We start from the raw sequence: 25,144 nt of genomic DNA, 5'->3' as shown, positions 1-25,144 counted from the left end.
GGGTATTAGGCTGAGTCCAGCCAAAGATATATCCAAGTTTGCCTGTGGCATCTAATAATATCAATAATATCTTACACATATTTATGGTGCTTTATATTATTCTGCAAGGGCTCTCTCTCTCTCCCCTGGGATCCTTATAACGGTCTTAGGCAGACAGGGAAACAATGACATCCTTATTTGACAGCAACTATCCGATGACAAGGCTCTGAAGGAGATTGGAGCCAGGTCTGGCTTGTGTGACTCCTGGTTCAGTTCTCTCTCCCCCGAAGGGGTTTCTCACCTACAGGAGTCCCACGGGGGCCATCATCCCTAAGGGGAGTCCTATATGCAGAGGATGGAGGATGGTGGGGAGGCATGAGGGGCCTGGAAAGCTGCAATGAGGCCTGGAGCTGGCGCTTCAGACCTGAGCGTGTTGTTGAAAGCGACGTGGGCAGGCGTGCGGGGCGCAGCCCAGGATGCCAAGAAGCCAAGGCTCAAGGACCAAGGAGCCCTACGATGCTTGAGGAGCAGCAGACAGGTGGGGGCGGGACCCCTGCAGCCACCATCGGAGGAAGGGGAGACCTGCCCTCCCTCAGGGCTCTGTGAGCTGGAGGGTCCCCATGATGCCCAAACCCTTGAAGAAAGCTGCTTCCTGAGCCTTCAGGCTGTGAGCAGGACAAGAGGAAGAGCCTTCTCAACAGTGATGCCCACCTCTGTCCTTCTGTCCCACTGCCAAGATGTTTCTATGGTCTGTGGCTTTTCTGGTTTTAGCAAAATGGGAAGTTTACCAGAGGAGTGGCTTCTGTGAAATCCATCAGGAGATCGCCCGGCTCCAAGGTGAACGCACCTCCTCGGTTAGAGGGGCTCTAGAAGGCAGACAAAGACATCCCAGTGAGTGACAGCTCCAGACTGATGCGGAATTTCACCAGGAGGCACAGAGCTTCCCCACCTCTCCTCTCCCCTCTTTCTAACACCGAACTCACTATCACGCCAATCCCCCCCAGAGTTCCCTGCTCAGCAGTGTGCGAGCTGTTGAGACCGAACCCCCAATTTTTTCTGAAACCTTAATGGGGACAAGCAGGGTGTAGGATGGGGAACCATCTCTCTTGAAGCTGCAAACAATTTTTCTTAAATGCTTTGAGTGCTCTTTGACTGGTCTTTTGGGGAAGAAGCACTTCAAGGATCCTTTGAATATATAAAGAGAGAACAAAGCCTCCATCCTGGATCAGGAGGGTCAAGGCCTCAAGGTGCTGGACTCATCCGGACAAGAATGAGGAAGATCTTTAGGGGAGAGTGGTACTTCTGAAAATCACGTTCATTTTTTTAGAAAATTTTTTTTCCTCTTGCTCTGAGGTCTCAGCAGCATGGGGGCCTTGAGACCCTTTGTGGGAAAAAAACAAGCCCCATCAACTTGAGGCAAGCAGGGCCCTAAGGAGAGAGACGGCCAGGAGAGGGAGCCCTGTGGCCTCTGGCAGGATATCACCTGCATCCCCACTGAAGTCCTTTCTGTTGCGTAAATGTTCCCGCTTGGTTTTAACCGTGGGTGGTTTATCCAGATGATGGGAGCCTGTGCCCACACTTGGGACAAAGCAGTACGAGGGACTCTGCAAAGCGGGGGGAACCCTACTCTAATTACCAGGAGGGGATCTACAGAAAAGCTGGAGCCTCAGTCTGGGCCAGTCACCCGCTGAGAGGCTCGGCCGGGTTCCTGCTGGGGAACACAGAGGTGTTCCCAGAGACCCCAGGAAGGGACTCAGTGAAAGACTGGCCTTGGTCAGGCAGGATGTGGGCCTGGACTGTTGTTACTGAGAGGAACCAGGAATTACCTCACCACCAGGATTTGTGACCGTGAAGCCGCAGAAGCTTCGGGCATCCAGTTTGCAAAAGCCCTTTACCCTCCACTAGACCTGCCACTCGCCCCTGAGCTGGGCAGCGTAGCAGGTCTTATTCCCATTTTTAGGAGGAGGAAACTGAGACTTGGAGAAACAAGGGCTGTGGAGCGCCTGCTCGTTTCAAGCCGCCATAAGACGCGTGAAAGGAGCAGCTGGGAACAGAGTCTGGGGCTCTGGTCCTGCCTTCAGGGCCCCCGCCCCATGCAGACACTGTTCCTCAGTGGGCCCATGAACCAGGCAGCCTTTGACTGGGCATCTGCTGGGAGAGCGACAGGTTAAGCCACATTTGGACTAATTGCTGAAGACTGACCCCGGCTAAGGGTCACTCAAAGGAAACCAAGAGAAGTGTCCTGTGTGAGGCCTTTGTCACAGCCCATTCACATCGCGGGCAATTTCCTGACATTTCAAACTGACAAATAGAATACTATTTCCCATTTTCAAACTATTAACAGGCTATCCACTATAAGGAACGGGATGGGGACATGTCCATGTTTTCACTCCTCCAAATTTTCAATTATGGGGGAAAAACCCACTTTTTGCCTTCTGTCTTTGCAGTGGAGTAATAGCTTATGTAGGGATGGTATTCTAAAATCAAAATTGCCCTCAACCATCTCTTAAATTTTCTTTCAAGTACAGTGTACGTGGTTTATTATACTATTTGTCTCTCATAAATGGTTAGCTTATCTTTTGGGGACAGGTTATATAAAAAACCTGCTTTGGTGGTTTATTGCTGGTGTTTTAGGTGTTCCCAGAGTCGATTATGCAAAATTTAAACGCATCCGGGATGCCGCATGCCAAGTTTATACTGGATTCCCGGCAAGTACAGCTGCTCCGCGGGGCTTTCTTCCCTACCTTGGCCCCTGGGGAGAGCTGGCCCTTGCCGTCTGAGTTCTGAGGCGAGCTGACTTTGCGGACCTGGGGGGACACCAGCGGTGCTGAGACTTGTGTGGTGGCGGCCGCGGTGGTGTTTGTGGTTGGAGTCGTGGTCGCTCCTACTGCCTCAGCCAGATCTGGAGGGAGGTCGTCTTCATCACTGCGGTTACTAAAAGCACATGAAGCTCTGCTCATTACAATAACAAACAGGCTGTGGGGTGTGGAGGGAGGGCAGGGAGGGGTGGGACGCCAGGGTGGGGGCTGGGGGCTCTCCAAACAGATGGCTACCAGATGTCCAGCTTACAACATCCAATACATTGACATTTTTGCCAAAGCAAATTTGGGCTGGGTTTTCCGTCGCTTGCCAAGGGATTAAAAATTTTTTTTTTATTATGGAAAAATATGTATAGCATAATACTTATTATTTTATCCATTTGTAAATGTACAATTATGTGGCATTAAATACATTCACAGTGTTGTGTAACCATCACCACTATCTATACCCAAAACTTTTTCATCATCCCCAAGAGCAACTCTGTACCCATTGAACAACAACGCCCCGTTGCCCTCTCCCGGGGGCCCCTCGTAACATCTGTTCTGCTTTTTGTCTGAATGAATTTGACTACTTTAGGTCCCTCACGTAAGTAGAACCATACAATATATGTCCTTCTGTGTCTGGCTTATTTTACTTCCCATAATGTTTTCAAGGTCCATCTGTGTTGTAGCGTATGTCAAAATGTCACTCCTTTTTATGGTTGAATGATATTCCGTTGTACGAACAGACTATACTTTATTTATCCATTCTTCTGTTGATGGACCCTTGGGTTGTTTCCACCTTTTGGCTACTGTGAATAGTGCTGCTATGAACACTCTTGTACTGATATCTGTTTGAGTCCCTGCTTTCAATTCTTTTGGGTTGGAATTTCATTTGCTGGGTCATATGGTAGTCCTGTGTTAACTTTCTGAGGAACCACCAAACCAAGGGATATTATTCTGAGTGGCCTCCCTTAAGAGGGTAAATACAAGGCTTGTCGGAACCTGCTGCTCTGAGCGAAGGGTGTAATGGCCCCTTTTATGGCCTAACGGCAACTGTCCCTTTGGTGTGATAAACTGGTTTCAGGGGAGGAGTTGGAGACATTTGTTTTGGGGCCAAGTAGCTCTGGTCTTAGAACCTCTCTGATGGAATGGGACGATCCACGTAGAAAAGGACTCTAGAATAAAGTCACCACGAGGGAGGAGAAGTCTGGGTTGGCACCTTGTGCGTGTCTCCAGGGCTTGGGCTTGTGGGGAAGTTTTGACCTCCCACAAGGTATGTCAAAGCGGAAGCCCTTCCAGTCTGGTCATCCCAGCCCAGGACCGGAGCAGCAGCATCAATCTCCCATTCTTAGTGTGGACAGGTTGCTTGTGCAGTAAAGGGATAACTCAGCAGGCCTGGGGTGCTCAAACCCTGCACATTCCAAAGGAACCACTGGTCACTGACAAGCTTCTGGGAGAACCGCTGGGCCTTTGGAATATCCTGACTTAGAAGAGTGCCTTTGTATACCTGAGACCTTGGGCCATGCCAGATAGCCTGTGCTCTCAAAGTGATTTATGGTGAACGTCTCTTTGTGCGTGCCTGGGGTTTGGGGGCATGCTGTATCAGTCTGACCTGTGGAAGGCTGGAGACTGAGTAGCTAAGGTCAGTCACATGGGTGTTCCATGCCTACCTGATTGATCTCCAATAAAAACCCTGGATGCCAAGGCTCAGGTGAGCTTCCCTGATTGGCAATACCTCGCTTATGTTGTTGCATGCTGTTGCCCGGAGAATTAAGTGCAGCCCCTGTGACTCCTCTAGGAAAGGGCAACTGGACGCTTGTGCCTGGGCTTCCTGGACTCCACTCTGTGTGCCTTTTTCCTTTGCTGATTTTAATCTGTATCCTTTCCCCTACGTATTTAACTATAACCAAGAATATAACAGCTTTTCTGAATTCTGTGAGTCCTTCTAGCAAATCATCAGACTTAAGAGCAGTCTTGGGGACTGTAACACACTTTCCCTAAGGGTCTGTCATGTGGAACTTCTGGAGCCACCTGGCACAGAGTCATGTTTTAGAAACAATAGGTTAGCAAAAGAGTGAAGAAAAAAGACCTCACCACAGCAGTGGGCCTCGTGTGGGACATGTGGTCATTGTGGTCATGGGACACCAGTGCAGTGTGGATGGGACTGACTGAGGAGGGTCTTAGGGCATTTTATTTATTTATTTATTTATTTAGAGGAAGATTAGCCTTGAGCTAACATCCACCGCCAATCCTCCTCTTCTTGCTGAGGAAGACTGGCCCTGAGCTAACATCTGTGCCCATCTTCCTCTATTTAATATGTGGGACGCCACCAGAGCATGGCTTGATAAGCAGTGCATAAGTCTGTGCCTGGGATCCGAACCGTTGAACCCCGGGTCACCGAAGTGGAACAAGCGAACTTAACCGCTGCACCATTGAGCCGGACCCCCTGGAGGATTTTGATCATTCTGTGTATGGAGAAGCCTCAAAAGGAGGATTTAGGACTTATGACTAATAAAGGGTGGGGGGCAGGGAGTTGAACAAGTAAGTGGAATAATTAATGACACCATGCATTTGGACCCATGCCAAGGAGTAAGTCAGGTCAGTTATACATGCATTAGCCCATTTAATTTTCCCAACAACCCCGTATTATAACCTCCATTTTCAGAGAAGCAGATGATATTCAGTGGCAGATTATGAAATTACTTGCTCAAAGTCACATAGCTGGTTAAGTGGAAGAGTGGGGTTAAAATTTCTTTTTACCTTATTAAAAAAATTGCAACCTTAAAAGCAGGAAGTCAACTGATACTATCTAAAATTGAGAAAAGCTCCAAATGCTGAACAGTTTTATAACCTTTTGTCTGAACTTAGATCTCACAGCAAAGAAACATATATCTAAAGTTTATCGAGTCTTTCAATTTTGCTCAGTTTTTGAGGTAAATTCATGTTGAATTCTTGAAAGAACACTTTCATAAGTAAAATTTTATGTGTAGTATGATTTTTTCCTTGAAATGATTTCTTTCTATTTAAAAAATATGTATGCATGGAAAAATGTCCAGAGTCTCAGTCATCAATTGGGAACATGGATTATTTTTGATGGCATGATATGATTCTAGGGAATTAGTTATTTTTCTCTTTGGACATTTCTGTCTTGCTTGCACGTTTTTAGACATTTACACTATGTCTAAATAAATAGGAAAGTTCTATTTCTGGAAAAAACAAAGCAGCTTGTCATTTTCTAAAAATATTAGCTGGTATCTATACAAAGATGGATTTTATGTTATATTATATGGATTATACTTCTAGCTGCCTGAAACTCTTTGCAGAGTTTTGCGTCTCCCTTCAGTTCTGTACACAGCAGTCACACTTCCTCCCTCTGTCATATGTCCAAAAAGGAACACAGTTGAGGTTTCCTCTATACCCTGAAAGGCGGTGATGCGCAAGCTTGCTCAGAGCACCTGTACACCATGGCGCTCCTTAGTACCCTAAAGTCCAAATACACATAATTCTGGTGCAGGGACCTAGAAGACTATGAGAGCCAAAAGGGCCGTCTGTGCACACACATCCCTGCATCTCGAAAACAATAATGCACAAATATTTTTTGGGAAATAGGAAACCTGAGTTTTTCCATCTGTCTTCCTTTGACCGTGTGAGTAAATAAGCGGTAACCAGTGTCAACGATTCAAGAACTATTTATGGGACAAAAACTTCAAACTGGAAAATCCAATCCATGCATTTTGCTGTTTACTACTGACAAGGAAAATTCTGCCATTCTTTGATTTTCAAAGCAGAATACTTTGGGGCAGCTTAAAAAATACACATGGGAAGTTAGAGGTTTGGAGAGGGTTTCCTTAAAAGAAGCAATTTGGTGAGTTCATTAAATTTTCCCTCTTTCCAGGCTGCGTATTTTTTCCAACATGATTACATATTCCGAATGGGTGATGACAACATTTTGAGTTTCAAAATGGAAAAGGAAAGGCTAATCCTGCCAGCTTTACCCTCAGGGGAGTAGATTTTCCATGGTTTAATTTGTCCCCCAGAGATCATTAGGACCGTTAATTATATTTGAATCTGACTCATTTTGGCTTTCCGAGGAAATACATCTGCTATACTGTCCAGAAGTTTCTATTAAGGCTAATGAGGTGGGCTGTATCTGCCCTTAGAAAACCCCTGCCTCCTCTCCCTTTACAGGGAGATGGCTGAGACGGCCTGAGACGGCTGTCTGAGAATCGCATCCGGAGTTACGTGCCGTGTTCTACACTTTGCACTCTGGGGACCCCCTCAACTTGACCTTTCCTCAGAAGCTTTCAGGTCCTTGAGAAGAAGGGAAGGGAAACTAACTCATCCTGCAGCCAGGTCCTTTGCTAGGAGCTTTAGCCACATTACCTCATGTTAACCCTCACAAAATTCCTCAGAGGTTGGTATCATCTCACCCGTTTTACAGATGAAGAAGGAGAGGGCCCAAGAGTAATTTCCTCAAGAGCTTACAGCAGTCAACTAGCCCGGGCTCTAAGAGAACCTTTCCAACGCCAGAGCCCCACCGCTATCCATCGCACCCGAAGATCCCCCTGTACTCTCTGACCAATTATGCATCCAGGCACCGCGCCGCAGCCAAGATCAAGAAAGGGAACTGCCGCTGTGACTACTGCTAGTACTATTACTAACACACGGCCACCCTGACAGGCATTTGCCTGTCTTCTTTGGCTTATAGTTATTCACACTCTGTCTTTCCCCCTAATACATAGAGTCCTCTGACGGGAATTGTCAAAGTCATTTTGTTCTTCCCTCGTGGTGCCTAGAATAGCTCTGCAGCCAAGAAACTGTGGTTAAGCGGAACAGAACTAGACAGGCCCTACTGGTTCTGGGACAGTTTGGGATATGGCTCCTCCTACAGGTCTCAAATAGCTCAGCGATTAGCTTTGGCTCTGTTGACAGCCATGCTACCATTTCACTAATGCGCCGCGGGGGCAGCATCTGATATGGCTCCCCATGCTCCTTCTTCCTGGTATCACACCCTTGTGTAATCCTCTCCCCTTGCGTGTGGGCTCTAGCGAGTGACTTGCTTCTAATGAATAGAGGAGGGCAAAGGGACGGGATGTCATTTCTGTGAATTGGTTACAGAAGATTGTGACTTCCTCCTTGCAAGTGCTCTCTCTGGCTCTTCTTGTGTGCTTTTCCCTGATGGAGAAAGCCAGAGAGGCCCATGAGACTAGAAACTGAGGACAACCTCTAGCCAACCACGGGCAAGGAACTGATGTCCTTGGTCCAGCAGCCCTCACAGAACTGAAGCCTGGCCCAGACTGCACTAGCGAGCCTTCAGATGAGATGGCAACCCTTGCCAACACCATGAATGCAGCCTTAGGAGAGATGCTGACACAGAAGATCCAGTGAAGCCATGCCTGGACTCCCAGCCCTAATGAAACTGTGAGGTAATAAATGTGGATTGGGTTAAGCCACTAAATTTTGGGGTAATTTGTTACACAGTAATCAATAATGAATATATATACCAACTACGTAATGTTTTGTTTCATTTTTTTTTTTTTTTGCAGAGGAGGATTTGCCCTAAGCTAACATCTGTTGCCAATCTTCCTCTTTTTTTTATGTCTGCAAAGCCCCAGTGCATGGTTGTATATCCTAGTTGTAAGTCCTTCTAGTTCTTCTATGTGAGACGCCGCCACAGCATGGCAACTGACAGATGGGTGGTGTGGTTCTGTAACCAGGAAGCAAACCCAGGCTGCCAAAGTGGTGAGAGAGCCGAACTTTAACCTCTAGGCCATCAGGGCTGGCTCTGTAATGTTTTCAGGGAGAAAGGTCTAGTCCCATTATGCATCAGAAGACAAACTGTATTTTAATTTTTTCATTTTTATTTTTGCTTAGGAAGATTAGCCCTGGGCTAACATCTGTGCCAACCTTCCTCTATTTTATATGCGGGTCGCCGCCACAGCATGGCTGATGAATGGTGTGTTAGGTTGGTGCCTGGGATCTGAACCCATGAACCCAGACTGCTGAAGCGGAGTGGTTAAGTGAACTTAACTTCTGGGCCACAGGGCCAGCCCCCAAACTGTATTTTTAGAATGACTCTTTGGGAATGGTGTGGTGACTAAGAAGCATTTATAACTAAACACATAGTATCTCTTCTGTTATTATAACCGAAAAACATGCAGTATAGAACTCACAAACTGTATTGTCTCGTTAACTTCCTCACTCGAGGAGGCTTGATTTCCGGCTTTTCCACAGCTGGTTGGGTAGTTTCCACACGTATAGGAATAGGACTCCTGGAGACACACCAAAACACAGAACAACACCAACAAAAAGGCTTAGAATCTTGTTTTGGCCGTAGGGAGTGCCTTATCAGTTAATTTATATCTTGATAACATTGATAGTCAAGGTGTCCATTTTTTCTCCTCTTCACTCTACTTATTAAATACAATTATTAAAAATACCATAGAAAATCCAAAAACAAAAAATAATTAAAAATCATAGAGAAGAAATTATAGCAAGTGGGAACTAAACATGGCTGGGGTACCACGTAAAATTTCCCTGCCAAAAACACCCACCTCCAATATCAGGGTTTGGTTTATGGGCAGGTTTTGCGAGTAAAATGAATAAAGAAAAACCTGTGGATAACTGATTTTTACTTACAAGTAATCTGGTAGCTATTTTATTTTAAACACAGCATGAATGTGTTAAAAAAAAAAAAGATAAAGAACGAGAGAGTATTTAACGTGAAAAATGCAAAATCAGAAGACCTTCGAGACTTGCTCTAAAATGTTTTAATTCTCCATACAAGTGAAAATGTTAAAATTGTTTCACTTTTACATTTCCTCAAGAAATTATGCCAGCTAACCAATGGGCCCTACTCAGAACAGTGATTTTAAGGAAAAGCTTTCACACATTTGTGTAGTGGGTCATGACTAATTTCACTCAAAAAAACAGAAATGCCTTCTGGGGTCAAAGGGCATCAAAATAAGTTGAGGTGATCAGCAAGGGACCTCTCACAAGTCAATGAACACGTCCGGGCCTCCATTTCTCTTCTGCTCAGTGCCTAATATGGTGATAGGTATGTGGCCAGTGCCTGATAAATGTTTGTTGAATAAACACGTGAATGAGCAAATAAAGAATTGGGGTCAATGTATTCCAGGTTCATGATTTCCTTAAACCAGGATCCCAGAGTCAACTGAACGTAGTCCCCGGAAGAAGGCACGGTCTCGTAGGGGACCACATAACTTTGCTCGGGTGGAATGGTTGGTATCTGGAGAGCTTAATGGAGCTTACACTTAACCAGCTGGAGGGACGACTTCCAAGGTGGGAGACCGAGTGGAGACCTGGCAGAATGCAAGGCACCGGAACTACTGATGGGTAAGGTCCCAGCAGAAGAGCAGGCGATTGAGACCAGAGCAGGAAGCAGGGCCAGGTCATGAGGGGCCTCAGGCTGGGGTGTTTACACTGGAGGCAATGGCAGTCACCAAAGGTTTCAGGCAAGGAAGTGGCATAGTCAGACTTGCATTTTAGAATGGTCCATAGAACAACAAAGAGGATGCTGGCGAAAGGAGGCCAGCCGGGAGCCTCTCAGAAGACTGTCGCAGGAGTTGTCCAGGAAGAGAGATGGTAAGGACTTGAGGTAGGGTGGGGTTAGGGTCATGGAGAGGAGAGGATGATGTGAGAAATAATATGAAAGTCAAATTGGCAGGACTTGGTGACCAATTAGATGAAGGAGTGAAGTAGGAGAGAGTCAGGATTCCCAGGTGTCAGGTCTGGCTAACAGGTAGGTAATAAGGCCATTACCCCAAACTGGAAAGTAAGTGAAGGGATGGTGTGTTAGGGTGGGAAGAGATGAGCTGGAGTTTTGAAAAGTCCAGGAGGCAGCTGGGTACGTGCCTCTGGAGTAAGACAAATTTATACCAAGAACATGGAATGGGCATCATAAGACGACATAGAGAAATATTTGTTTTTATTTTTAGCATCAAGTATAAGAATTCCCCAAAACAGTGGTTCCTGGATCACCTGGGGTGCTTGCTGAAATTCTGATTCTTGTCCCCACTGCCCCCCACCCCCTTGAAAGGATCTGAAAGGTCTGGAGTAGGACCCAACAGTCTGTGTTTTTAACAACAGATTGATCAGTGACTCTTGAACTCATTTTAGGAAACACTACCCTAGGGAGACCCTGCCAGTGTGAGCAGACCCCCAAGGTGGTAACGGGGCCGCCATGATCCATAGGTTATTACTCACTTGGGCTGAGAGGAAAAGAGTTTCTGCTCTCAGAGGAGGCAGGTTTTCCTCTGGGTTTGGGGTGGTGGTAGGCTAGAAGCTTGAAAGGACATCTGTGGTTCTAACACTCTCAAGGAGCTCAGTTTGAGGGGCATGTCAACAGACCGAGGAAAGGGTGAGGAATTGAGCTAGGACAGTGAGCAGAAGCTAGGTCGTAAAGGACCTCTCGTGCTCTGTTAAGGAGTCTGGACTCCACTCTGAGAGCAAAGTAGGGCCTTTAAAGGACTTTAAGCAGGGGAACGACAAGGTCAGATCTACACGCCTGAGAAGTAACTCAAAGTGATTTCTTTGTTGTAGTAACAGGTAGAAACGTTAAAACTGGGAATGAGCAGCATTTTTGAGGAATATAGGAAGTTGTTTCAGTCAGCCTTTTTCTATCCCTTCAGGCTCACATTCTCTTCAGTTTTCTTTTCTCTCCCTGACTTTCTTAGTAAATGCCCTCAGAGTAATGTTTCGAGGACAATGTTGATGATACAGAGAATATGTTTCCCCATTCAAACAAGAAGCAACAGACCTTACATTAGCGTCCTGAAGACTGGATTTCTTATTGATATTTACAAACGTTGATTCCTCCTTTCCAACCTGTTAAAGAAAACAGGCAGGTTAGTCAAAACTGAATACCTTGGCATGCAAAAATGTCTTCGCTTCTCCTAAATTCAAAGCATTATAGAAATGTGAAGGTGGATCACAGAGGGAGTTCATGAAGTACCCAGTCAATAACAAATTTTCTCTAGTGTTTATGTAAGTTAACAAAAAAAAATGTTTTCTTGAGTCATTCCCCATCATGGGAATTAAGAATTGTTCAGATGCAATCAATGCTTGTATTCATACTTTTATTGAGCACTGCTCTGTGCCAGCTCATGCTTGAATGAAAAAGGGGATCGTGTGGGAAAAACCAAACCCACGGTTTAATCCCCCACCTCACATTTTAGATCAGGAATAATAATCAGCTCTATGCTCACTACCACTCACAGCTTACAAAGGATTTTGGAATCTGTCTTTTCATATCAGTGTGACAAGCCTGGGAGGACTCACATCATAGGATTTCGATAGAAGCCTTGTCCTCCTCCCTGTGGTAAGTCCCACAAAGAATGATGGGGGAAGAAGGGACACCCACTCGGCCACCACGTCTACTGAACACGCAGGAGGTCAACGGGAGATGCAGCAGTCTGCGGCCCTTACACCCATCACAAAATACAGTTACCCAATTAATAACTTGACATCAGTTAATAACTCTTTATATTAAAATCTCTGTTCACATAGATGTGGTTCCTGTCTCTCGGCTGGACCCTGACTGACATGGCATGTCTCAATCCTAGAGTGCCTCTTTCTTCTATGTGGCTTTGAGGAAATCCCGTGACATGAAATCAAAGGAATGCGCACGCTCCACGCACCTGGGCGCTCACTCGAGAAGCATTCTCCAGCTGGGCTTTCAAAATGTTACACTTCACGTGATCGGCCACAGGGGAAGGCAAAAGCGGGGTCTGAAGAGTCTTCTCCGAAACTTTCTTTTCTTCAGCCTGTGACGAACCGAAATACACGCAACAGATTGTAAACAAAGAAGAAAACACATACATTAATTTTTCCCATCAGTCATAACTGCAAATAACACATAGACTTAAACACATAGACCAAGGCGATATCAACTCCTTCTATTTGTACGAATGCTTTTACTCTTTGCAAAGGATTCACCAGCATGTCCTCTCCCTCTCGTGGGAAGCAGGGAGAGGATGTATTAGGAAGCCCGTGAGCCAGAAGACTGGGGCAAGTTTCAAAGAGAAGAGGGTCGTGCGGAGTCATGCAACTAAAGCCAGTGGCCCAACCAGGACTGAAGCTTCCACTCTCCGGCACCCCCATGCAGTGCTCTTTCCCCCATAACTCCTACCTCTTACATACCAACATTCAATTCTGAGACGCGTTGGGTCAAGCAAAAGAACACAAAATCTTCATTGATATTTTACAATAAATCTTGCTGAATATTTGATTCTCAATGGGAAATTTCTACCTATGTTACCTCAGGGTAGAGTGTCTCAGACTTCAATCATTTGGCACCACCTTTACTATTTTTGCCATTTCCCGTGTATTAACTGAATGGGTACCTATAATTGATATGATCCAGTTAAGGTGGATTACCCTGGGACTACCTATTTTAGACATGACCTAAGCAATAATATCTTTGAAATCATAGGGTTGGTGACTATTATATTCATTATAACATACAGTATGATAATTACATCACTCCTAAAAATACTCATCCATGTATATAACCTGAAATCATCTTTGATGGTACACACACCACACTCTGGGAAATAATGTCTTATTGTGAACCATGCCTATCGGGGCCATTGCATATCCCAGGGCTAATATGGGGCTCAGCATACCGCAGGTGTCAGTGAGTACCTACTGAATAAGCTTATAATGTATGTAGTTATCAGTAGAAGAGACGTGTGTTTAATAAGAAAGATACAAGACACAGGATCACTAAAAGTCACTTCAGTGATATCAGGACTGAATGTGGCATGTTAGCCTCAACGTACCAGGGCAAGAATAAAATGTTCTAGGGGCCTCAAATTCTGCAAGTTCCAAAATTAATCTCATCCAACCATTCACCCAGGGAGCACCTTGGTACACATAGCAGGAGTATTATAAAGTCCTAGAGGAAGAATAGGGCAACTGGCTGGTCGACATCATTTAATAAAGAAAAGAGGGCACAGAATGTGGTTTTCCAGGGGGACCTCCAAATGCATAGAGGAGCATTTGGTAGAACAAGCAGAATGCAGCAATTTCATGTGACAGCAAGATAAGCAGACAAAAGACCTGGATTTGAACCACAGCTTTTTCCTTTACTAGCACCATAAAAAAAAAAAGATGATGATGGTGGTGATGATAAAAAGAAACATAATGCCAGGAGCTCACATTTACTGAGAGCTTATTACGGGCCTGGCATTGACAGAGCATTTCACATGCACATCTCATTGAATCCTCTCATTTAACCATCCCATTCGGAGGTAGATACTATCACTCTCCCCATTTTACAGACAAGAACAAAGCAGAGAGATGGCAAGTCACTCGTCCAAGGTCACACAGGAAGTTTGCAGAAGAGCCAAGATTCACACCCAGGACTGCGCGACTTCAAAGCTAGAGCTCTTGACCACTCAGCCATACTGGCTCCCTTATCCTCTCTGGTCTCTATTTCTTTCTGCATAAGATTATCATGATGATCAAATGAGAAAAAAGATATGAATGGCTTGTTCATGTTAGATTCTTAGATTCTAGATTCATGTTAGAAAAGAAATATTACTAGAAAAGAGCATCAGATATGAGGACACTAACGATCCTAAACCATCAAGTTGGGTATAAAGAAAACAGACTCTTTGACTGGAATCGTTATCGTACAATACTTAGCATTCTCCAAAAAGCAAATTAAGTAATTTATTTCTTTTGAGATGTGACCTTTACAGTATAACTTTAGGATAATTTACCTTGTGTTTGTAAAACCTGTTACATTAAGATAATTGTTTAATACTAGCATGGATGTTTTCACTGGTGTATAAAGAGCAAATTTTTCAATTAGATTTAATTTTTTAGAATGATATGTTGAGATATAAAAATTAAATTGGTTCTAAAGCCCATTTGAGGTTTTTGAAAATTGCTTTAGGGGATATAGTCATACTGACAGTAATGACCAAAGACCGATTTTTAAAAAATTGAACACAGACAAAATAAGAAAATAATGAGAATTTAGCATCGATTTTCCCCTTGATTTTAGTAATTCTAAAATGCTTTTTGGACATAAAATTCAAATTGGTTTGTTCCTGTTCTGACAAAGCAGGAGCTACTATTCAGTCCTATGAATTGACTTAGGTAAAGACCAATATAAATTTTGGAAAATTTGAGTATCATTCTGTGAATATGTTTGCATAGAAGGCATTTCTATGAGAGAGAAACATCTGGATTACAACAAGACCACAGTTCCAGCCTGGAGGATGGCTCCAAGAATGTTATGCTTTCTCTCTTTTGCATGACCATATTTGGTATTTTACATTCAATCTGAATTGTGGAAAGATGCCTTACTATTCAATATGGAAATACAGATTTCAAAATGTATAAATGAATGATAATTGGGTTTTGATATTATTATAGTTGGAAATAATCCCTCTGTTTGCAGATATCATTGGGGATAAAGAAATGATCAGATGCTTTTTAACAATTGTTTACACATTTGAAATTTGATGAGATTTAAATTCCTGTAATAATTTTGGGTAAAATTGTGGAATTGAGCAATGAAAATGTCAGCTCACCATTAAATCAAGAACAGTAACTTATCCAAACCTTAGAAGCATCAGAGGATTCTCCATCCTTGAGGCTGGAAAAAAACTCCCAAGCCATCAAAAACTTTGATTCTTCATTACGGTATCATGATATGTTGTGAGCGCTGCTGCAAGGCATGTTTTATTAATGATAAATCATAGTATGAAGTAATATACTTTGGTTATGTGTTGGGACAAAGTCAAGGTTATATGACATCACTCTAGCATACTTGCTTATCTCTTCGAGTGGAGGAGAAAAGAGGGGAGTTGAGTTACAGCCTGAGCTCCAGGGAAATGCTCAATAACTCATAGCTGTCTCAGCTATGCCTTAACCCAGAACAAGCCACGACTGTTGACGTTCCACCGATATTCACGGCAACTACAAATTACACAGAGCTTGTGAGTTCTCTGTTGCTATATGCTATACTGCCTTGCAAAATATTTTTGGATTTTGTCAAACTCCGGGTAAGCCCCTGTTAAAACCATTTATTGTGTGTAATATTGCAGAAGAAAAGTTGAAAATCAAGAAACTAAGAGACCAATCCAGGGGACACAGGATGTATTGGGTTGACTCCCCAGCCTCAATACCAGCCTGCTCAATACAGATTTGTTGATTGAATGAATATAAGTACCGCCCAGCGAGAGGAATTTTTTCTAGCTGGCCATCAGCGAGGGTGGTATAGAAGAAAAAGTGGGCGAGTGGGGCCTTAAAGTTGGGGCCCATTAGTGATCAAAGGGACTCTAGGCTGCCCTCAGGGGGCATGGGGAGCGCAAGAGAGTGAGGGTCTTCTGAGAAATCCTGGAGGTCTAGTGTAGGCTAGAGGGCTGGCTGGAGTGGAGGAACAGCCCAGGGAGGAGGCGACCTTCCCAGGCTCGCCAGCGCGGGTAAGGAGAGAAGCTTCCTACTCCCTCTCATAAAGGGGCAAAGCTAAGCATCAGAGTGGAAGACACACCCCAGGAGGGAAAAAGACTATTCCTTCACGGGTTTTTAAAATTAAAATGTGTCCAATAGTACAACTAGGGGCGATTTTGTCCTTCAGGGGACATGTGGCAATGTCTGGAGACAATTTCAGTTGTCATAACCGGATGGGGGGCGGTGCTACTTGCATCCAGTTCAGAGCTCAGGGATGCTGCAAAACATCTCACAACGCACAGGACAGTCCACCACCCCAAAAAAGAATTATCAGCCCCAAATGTCACTAGTGCTGAATTTGAGAAATCCTGGTGTAGAAAATGAAGAAGCACTCTGGAGTTCAAAGGGCACTGGACTGGGAGTCAGGAGCCCAAGGATTCAGCCCCAGGTGCATGACCTTGAGAAAGTCATTTCCCTTCTTCTGGTCTCAGACGGTGAGACGGTGGAACTAACTCACAGATCAAACCCAGCGCCAGCGTTCTACAGTTCTAAGGTAAACGCTGGCTTTCATAAGGCTGCCAGTTTGGACATAAGAACGGGCCTAGTCAAAAGAGAGCTTGGCTTCTGCCCTGTCTGTCCCTCTTTCCTTCACTCCCTCCTTTCAATCCTTCCCTCCTTCCATCAGCAAACAGTCACTAAACATCTACTGTGTGCCAGGCACTGTCAGAGAGGGACAGCAGGCCCCATGGACTGAATTGTGTTACCCTCATTCCTAGGTTGAAGGCCTAGCCTCCAATGGGATGGTATTTGGAGATGGGGCCTTTGAGAAGTAATTAGATTTAGATGAGGTCATGGGGTGGGTCCCTCATGATGGAATTAGTAGCTTTATATGAAAAAGAACAAAGAAAGATTCTCTGTCCCAGTAAGCGGGGATGCAGCAAGAAGGCGGCCATCTGCAAGCCAGGAAGAGAGCCCTCACTAGGGAGCCAAATCAGCTGGCACCTTGATGTTGGACTTCTCAGCCTCCAGAACCGTGAGAAATGAGTATTTGTTGTTTAAGCCGCCTGGTCTACGGTATATTGTTACGGCAGCCTGAGCAGACTCATACAGAGGGGTAAAAATGGAAGGAGATAAATGTGGATGCTTCTCTCATGAAACTTTCAATTAGAAGGAGGGAGAGACCACTGACAGGCAGATCCAGCCTGTGGGCCTCAGTACCGAGGGCAACGCCTAATGCTGTAATTCACCCGAGAAGAATGTGAGGGACTCTTTGCTCCTAAGAGACACGCTGAGCAGATATGTCAGGAGAGACTGGGTAGAAATCCCTCCAAGACAAAGGCACATGATTTAGGAGGCAGGCCAGGGTAGTAATCCGAGGTTTGATGCCAGCCCCAGGTCCATTGCCCAGCTCTGGTCCTCGGCACCTTATTGATGTTGATGTGCAGAGCAGGCCAGGGTCCAGCAGCCTTCACAGTTTCCAGTTCCAGCTTCTTTAGATGGGCAGCGGCTTCGCTGAACAGGGCAGGAGCTCCTGGACTCAGTTCTACAAGCGGCCAAGGGGAATGAATAAGGAAAGATTGAAAGAACAGAGAGATACAGGTGATAGAAGATGCTTGCCAGAGCCTGACCCCGAGTGCCCTTTCTGCCTGCCTTCTCCTCCCACAGCTTGAACCTCTCAAATATATGCTAACTGACTGGGTGTGAGAACATGTAAGGTCAAGGTTTCAAGGTCGAACTCCCGGATCTATGAACTGGGTGGCTTTGGGCAAGTCACTTTACCTCTCTGAGCCTCTGAGCCATTTAAAAATGAAAATAAAATTACTTACCTTGTAAGGTTGCTGTGAATATTAAGTGAGGCCATTCATGTACAAATGCTTTATTAATGGGAAAGCACTATACAAGCTGGAAAGACGAATGTTGAGGCTAACAGGCATAGGAACATGCCCTTAAAAACCATGCTATTTTTCTGAAATCAAACTCATTGGTTTTGATTTCTGGCTACTCTGGATTAGGTCGCCACCCCTCCTCTCACTAGCTCGTATTTACCATTAATATATTAAATATTCATTAAATATTAAACACTCATTACATAGTAAAGTTTGTGCCATGTCTTGTTAGCAGTTGGGATCTGGGGAGCTGGAATAAAGAGATGAACGAGACAATTTTCGTCTAGTTGGAGAGACAGACAGACATGTGCAGATACTCCAAATAAGTCATAAAAAGATTATTTAATTACTATAGGAGCATGAAGGAAGGCACCCCAAAGCTGGGGCTCACAGAGGGGTATTAGAGAAAGTATCACTGACAACATGTGAGCTGGTTCCTGAGGGATGTGTAGGAGTTCACCAGGGTGGAGAAAAGCACTGCAGGCAGAAGGAACAGCAGGTGCAAAGGACGGAGGTGGGACACAGCACAGTATTTGGTGAAAGGAGAGTATTTCCATGTGGCTAGAGTGTTCCGAGGAGTGGGGTGGGGAGGCTGGAGACCTGGGCAGGCGCCAGGCTGTGAAGGCTGTGTGTGGTCATGCTCAGAAGTGTGGGCTTTATCCCAGGACAGTGAAGAACTGTGGAAAGGTCTTAAGGCATTGATTGGGTCAGAGCTATCTGGTGAGAGCTCTTCCTTTCGCAGCTACAATATGGCCACTGTGGTGGCGCGGTGCCCCTTGGGGGCTGTTACACTTATCCACTTACAAAAGGATGAGCCGTGGCCTAGGGCAAGGGCCGTGTAGATAGCGACGAGGGCAGAGTTCTGACTCTTCAAAACCAAGTTCGTGATGAGTTCCCATTTCTGGCTCAGCCAACCCAGAATTGTTCCCCGTGGCTTACACGTGAAGGCTCATTGGCTCACGCTTTCACCAGCTCAAAGGCTCATGAAATGTCAGAGCTGGAAGCTTCCTGGCCATCATCTCGACACCTTCTACCCCATTTCATAGATGAGAAAACTGAGGCTCCAACGGGGACTTGGCTTAACAATGAGAATTAGCATCGAAGCCTTTTGACTCTGGCCTCGACTTCAGTGCTTTTTCAAACCATATATGATAAAGAACTGGTTCCTTCCCCCTAGTCTGTCACAGCCCAATTCTTTAGTAAAATATAATAAAAGTGAATTTTTAGAAAAATAAAAATAATAGACATACAAAATCCAAGCCCACATTTTTAATTAGTTTTCACAGATAGAAAATCACCATCATATTGCTAAAAATGCTAACAATTGCTAACTCTCTCTTTCCATAACTTCTCTCACTGGGACCTGTAACTGTGCACTGGATCTACCTGACGTCACCTTGCTGTCAGAAGAGGGACGTCAGAAACGGGACAGAGTCAGTTTTCCTGTAATTAGGAAAGTACAGAGTCTAGCCACCTCACTCCCCTCTTGCTCTTTGCCATTGCTTTGAGCCCGTGCTGGATACCATGGAAGCAGAGATCTGCTAAGGCATGAGGTGGAGAGAGGGTTGCCACATGGTAATGAAATCAGAGTTTCCTGGTAAACCATAATCCCCGAGTAGCTCCTGCCTAAATGCACAAGGCTCTTCTCTGCTCTTGCCCAGACCTGGTGACCCAGCACGATATTCCCACCGTTCCAGGCTGCACTGAAAGGGTCTGCCTTGAAGATCTAGGGAAGCCCGCCATGCCCTGCAGCATCGCTGCCCCCTCCCCACCCCCACCCCCTGCACCCCTACTCACTCGTAAGGGATTTACTGCTGGAGTTTGGGGACCTCAAAGGCCCCTCCTTGTTCTCCAGGGTCAGTGAGAGGCCATAGTTTGGATGGTGCTGGTGCTGGTGATGGTGGTGGTGGTGCCTTCCCGAAGCTTTGGTAGTGAACGGTGTGCCCCCGTTCTCCTCGATGCCAAAAGGCAGCCGGTCCGAGCTGCTGAGCCCTGGGGAAGGGAGCGGGTAGCTGTGGAGGGCGTCAAAGTCGGGATTTAGAAAAGCAAAGAGCCTTGATATTCCTGAGTGTACTTTAAAAGATGTTCTCTAAGCATTAAAAACCAAGAGAAATAGGTTCAACAGATTGATCCACAGGGTTATGGTCGAACAGGACACAATGGCAACACTGCGCTCAAAGGAAAAGCAGAAAGTCAAAATTTATATAGAGCAGAGACTTTAAGCCTTAAAAAATTCTTAACTTTGAAATTAAATAATTTCTATTAAAAAAAGACATTCTGTCGACAGGAAGAAGAAATATAAAGCAATCATAAAAAAAACAATTTGTTAACCATCCTATGACAAGATCATGATACAAACTAGAAGTCTCGGAGTTACTGTCTCTTCCTCTCCATCACCCCCGCCACGCAGAAAGCGCCTGTTAATTTCACTGTTACGACGTCTTTTAATTCCAGTTGCTCCTTTCTGTTTCTACCAATATTAACGCTGTTTGAAGCCCATGTCACCTTCCACTTAGACTCCTGAAACAGACTCCTAACAGTTCTTCCTGCCTTGACTCTCTCCTGCAGCCCATCTTCCACTGAGCAGCAACTAGGGTGCTGTTCTGACTGCGTTCCAGAGCACGGCACTCCTCGCTTCAGGAGCTGGAAAACCTCTCCATTACTAGGGATTCTTAACCATTTGAAGACAGAGACCCCTTTGGAAATCTGATGAAAACCATGGAGCTTCCCTGCAGAAAAAGGCACCAAGATGCAACATTCCACACTCAATTTCAGGCCCTCTACAGGCCCTCTGGGGACCAACGTTAAGAGCCCAGGATTGCAGGAGAAAATCCAAATTCCTTTACGTGTCACTCAGCACCCTCTGTGATCTTGTCCCATGCTCACCTCCTGCTATATTCTTCTCTACACCTTAAGTCCTTCTGATCCAGGTGCCTTTCACCTCCTTCTGCCCCCTGGAGTCCTTCCACATCCCTCAACCCAGCTAAAACACTCCTTCCTCCAAGAAGCCTTCCAGCCTTTAAGACTCAGATTACAGGTCTTCTCCTCACCCTCTGTTGCAGAACTAACCCTCTCTCTGCACATTCCTGCAGACCAGATTTCTACGGCCTACTCCTTTGCTCTGCCTTCAAGGAGCTCACATCCCAGTGCGGAAAACTCTGTGATGTAGTCAGTTACACTCACACTAAAACAGCTGCTAAGGGAGCACAGAGGGGAGGCAACTAGTTCTGGGAGACGTGAAGACGTCACGGAAGGCGTCATAAGGGAGGGAGCATTCGGGGGAGACAGCCAAGCTTTGGTGGACATTCTTGAAACAGAATCCTCTTTCTTACAAGAAACCCCATTCTTTGTGTTTGTATGAGGTTGATACTTCCCCCAAGAGGGGGCCTGAGACTCAAGCCTGGCCAGAGTTCTCCATCCTTCTAGGCGGAGTGATTTATTCTGGGATGCGACCTGATTAGGGACAGAATTTCCTCTAAGGTTTAACACACGGAAACTGAGAGGGTCTCTGTTCCTTTTTGAGAGCTAAGCAGGGCCTTATTGCAACTTTTGTGGGCCCTAAGTACTTTTGCTTTCATCTCCTCTCTAGAAAAAAATACACGAAAAATTCTATTTTATGACTGTTTGTATAAAGATGAATATATTAATATCATATATTAAACTATGTTCTTCAGCTAAAAAAAATTCGTTTAAAGAAGTTTTTTCTTCTAAAACATTTTTGTGGGCCCCTAAGAGCACTGTGGGCCCAAGGCACTGGGTCTACTATGCTTAAAGGACAAGTTGGCTCGGGCTATAAGGATGATATAAATTAAGGCTACTTGTGACTATCTTCCCTGGACACAAAAAAGAAGTATCTGTGAGAATGAGGCCCAATGTGCACAGGGAGACAAGAAAAGTAGAGGTTAAGGGTAGATGAAGAGAAAGAAAAACCCTAATGGTATCACTTGAGCTCCTGGTTACAGCTATGCCTGAAGCTGGTTCTGCCATGGAACTTCTCAATTACAAGGCTCAATAAATTTTTTTTCTGATTTATTTATTCATTTATTTTTGCTTGACATAGTTGGGTTTCTCCCATTTGTCACCTGCGCAATCTAAATCAGTGGAGGCATGCTACTTTGTTGTTTTTTGTGGAACTTCTTTCAAATGAAAAGGTAGAAATGGCTCTTATAGGCCTAAGAAATAGTAAGAGCAAAGGAATGGTGGTTGAAATAGCAGGAGGCTGGAGGAGACGGAATGAGGAGCAAAGTAGCAGGAGGAGAGGCTAAGAAGTCAAGCTAGGGCCACTTATGAAGAGTTAAGCATGCCAGGTTATCTTGAGGGCAGAAGGCACCCTGGAAAGGGTTTAAGTGAGGGCATGACATGATTGGAGTGACAGTGTAGAAAGTTCCTACGGAGTGCTGTGGAGAGGTTGGTCTGCTGGGAGAGAGACACCAGTCTCTCCTTTAGAAGAGTGCGACAGGACAGGGCCCGGACTAACTCAGTGGACGGACTGAGGTGAGCGTCCCTCTGGGATATTTCTGAAGCAGCGTGAGCAAGGCTTCCAGGCCTGACGCTTGGGGCACTGGGGAAAGGAGGGCTGGAGGAGGGTTCCGCTGCGGATGCAGGATACATCCCAGAACTGGCACTGGGTGCCCCCCATGAGCTGGGGCTCTGGTCCACCCAGCCTGGCTCAGGACAGTCTTACATTTTGTGAGTGTGTAAGGATATGGAAGAAGGTGTGATGTTGGCTCCTGGAGGTCACAGTCCAGCCTCACCTCCCCAACCTGAAACACAACCCAGGGGGTCCACCCTCCCCGTGGGGGCAGCAGAAAGTGCACTGACTTGTAGCTGAAACACCTGGTTTCTAGTCTTAGTTCTGCCCCAACTTTGTGGTGGAACCTTGGACAGTTGCTCTGGGCCTCAGTTTCCTCCTCTGTAACATGAGGTGGGTCAGGCGATTTCCGGGTGCATTTCCAGGTCTGAAACTCATCCTTTCCCCCAACTATTTATTCAGTACTTGCTCTGCTCCAGGCACTGTGCTGCTATTTTACCTAAAATACCCTCTTTTATAGAGGTAGAGATCTTTGCTTGGCACACGGTAGGTGCTCCATAAATATCTGATGGAAGAAAGGAAGGAAGGAAGGAAGGAAGGAAGGAAAAGAAGCGAGGAGAGAAGGAGGGATGAAGGAAGAGGGAGGGAATGAGGGAGGGGGGAAAGGATTAACGAAACTGTGGAGCTGGGATTTGACAGCAGCTCTGTGGACTCCAAAGCCTGCTGGCATCACTTTCCTGTCTCTCAAACATGTTGAAAGTAATATCTGTCCTAAGGAGGCACAGCCACTGGGAGCTCAGAACAGAGAAAATTCCCTTTAGCCTGGAAGGATGAGAGGGGCCTTACAACTTAAGGCTTGTCCTCCACCCTGCCCTTCTTGCTCACTGCTGCCAGCCTATTAAAGCTCTGAACGGGTGCTGTGCTCATCTAGGCAGCAGGGACAAGTCAGAGAAACATTGCAAGGAAGACAGTGACAGGATGGGGGCACAGGCAGGATTTGAGAAAGGGAGGACACAGATACGGAGGGGTCAGAAAACTCCAGATTTTTTTAGCTTGGAAGATAGGCAAATGGCATGGCCTTAATAGAAAAAAAGAGGTGGAGAGTGAGGGCTGCCTGGAGAAGGGAAAACTATGGTTGAGCCTCAAATGGGTTACACTGAATGAGAGAATGAACACCCAGGGGGAAAGATGTCCCATAGTAGAGATCTGGTGGTAAACATCCAGGGCTGGAGGCAGAGCTGGAAACCTTTGAGTAAGAATTTCTGAGGAATAGCAAATAGACATCATCTCTCATGCCAACTCCAACTGATTCTCTCTGGTTGGAAAGCAAGATCAAGGATACTGAAGTTGTGCCCAGCTCAGGAGGAAAGAGCACTGTGATTGATTAGTGATGTCTGCCACGACTTGGAATGGAGCAGTGGTATCATATACATGTCTTTCCAAGTTAAAGCTATGTGGTTTTTTCCAAGCTCATAGATAGAGAGAATAGACTGGTGGTTGGCAGAGGCAGGGGGCGGGGGTGGGCAAAATAAGTGAAGGGAATCAAAAGATACAAACTTCTGGTTGTAAAATTAAGTCCCGGGGATGGAATGTACAGCATGGTGACTATAGTTAATAATACTGTATTGCATATTTGAGGGTTGCTGAGAGTGGATCTTAAGAGTTCCTGCTACAACAAAAAAATTCTTTTTGTAACCATGTACAGTGACAGATGTTAACTGGACCTATTGTGGTGATCATCTCACAATGTATACAAATATCGAATCATCATGTTGTACACCTGAAACAAATACGTTATATGTCAATTTTGCCTCAATAAAAAAAAATGTATGTTGCTTTTTATTTCAAGGAAACAGAGAGTGAAAATTTAAACAGGAAAAATATGTATATATGTAGGGAGTGATAAATTGTGTTTAATAACATGTCAAATAAAGTAGGCACGTGTGACTTTCATCTTACAGCTACTGAAACAGAAGACTGAGAAAGATAAATAGGAAGAGAAAGAGATGAGGGTCAAGGAAGCTGCCTGAAACTTATGAGGGGAGGGGTCTCTAGAAGAAGGGTCCTAGGCAGGCAGTGGAATGACCTGGGAGCGTCCTCAGCTCATACACACCGCAGACCACCCTGAAGATCCTAATTCATGGAGAAGTTTTGCGAGGTTTGGGTCTGTCAAGGAAACCACTGCTCATGGCCTCCTAGACCGTTCCCTGCAGAACTCCAGGGGGCGCCATTCACATCGACTGTGATGTACATGGCGCCCACTAGAGTTGTGTATCTGTCCTGTTCACAGGAACCTCAGAGGAGGTCAAGTCCACCCCGGAGGGTCCAGCAACACTCAGTAGCCCAAGAGCTTCAGGACCCATTGGCTAAGTTTCAGGAGATGAGGCCAGCTCCCTGCTCACCATCAGCAGAGACTGAGGTTCACGAGGCTTCTGGCATTCTGGAAAGGAGGTCACAAGTCCTGGTTTTCAGGGGGTGATGGAGAGGGGGTATGTAGGCTTCAGCCTCTGCTTCCATGA

At 45.4% G+C, this 25,144-nt stretch overlaps 1 protein-coding gene across 8 annotated transcripts in view; it reads right to left on the bottom strand.

Moving 5' to 3' along the window:
* EPB41L4B (erythrocyte membrane protein band 4.1 like 4B) overlaps window positions 1-25,144 on the bottom strand; it is a 131,757-nt gene that overhangs the window by 19,287 nt on the left and 87,326 nt on the right. For 4 of the 8 annotated variants that reach the window (XM_070519058.1, XM_070519063.1, XM_070519060.1 and 1 more), the window contains exons 16-22: window positions 19,892-20,106; window positions 17,633-17,751; window positions 12,440-12,565; window positions 11,560-11,627; window positions 8,954-9,052; window positions 2,724-2,913; window positions 768-845 (exon numbers count right to left, since the gene is read on the bottom strand). In XM_070519058.1, the coding sequence (XP_070375159.1) occupies window positions 768-845; window positions 2,724-2,913; window positions 8,954-9,052; window positions 11,560-11,627; window positions 12,440-12,565; window positions 17,633-17,751; window positions 19,892-20,106 (895 nt within the window). The remainder of the gene's footprint in view (window positions 1-767; window positions 846-2,723; window positions 2,914-8,953; window positions 9,053-11,559; window positions 11,628-12,439; window positions 12,566-17,632; window positions 17,752-19,891; window positions 20,107-25,144) is intronic. The other 4 variants (XM_070519061.1, XM_070519065.1, XM_070519062.1 and 1 more) reach the window with 1 other exon arrangement.

This window comes from Equus asinus, chromosome 10, assembly GCF_041296235.1.
Source record: "Equus asinus isolate D_3611 breed Donkey chromosome 10, EquAss-T2T_v2, whole genome shotgun sequence".
Classification (NCBI taxonomy): domain Eukaryota; kingdom Metazoa; phylum Chordata; class Mammalia; order Perissodactyla; family Equidae; genus Equus; species Equus asinus.
Note: the sequence above shows the minus strand (reverse complement) of the source record. Positions and strands in the feature narration are given on the sequence as shown.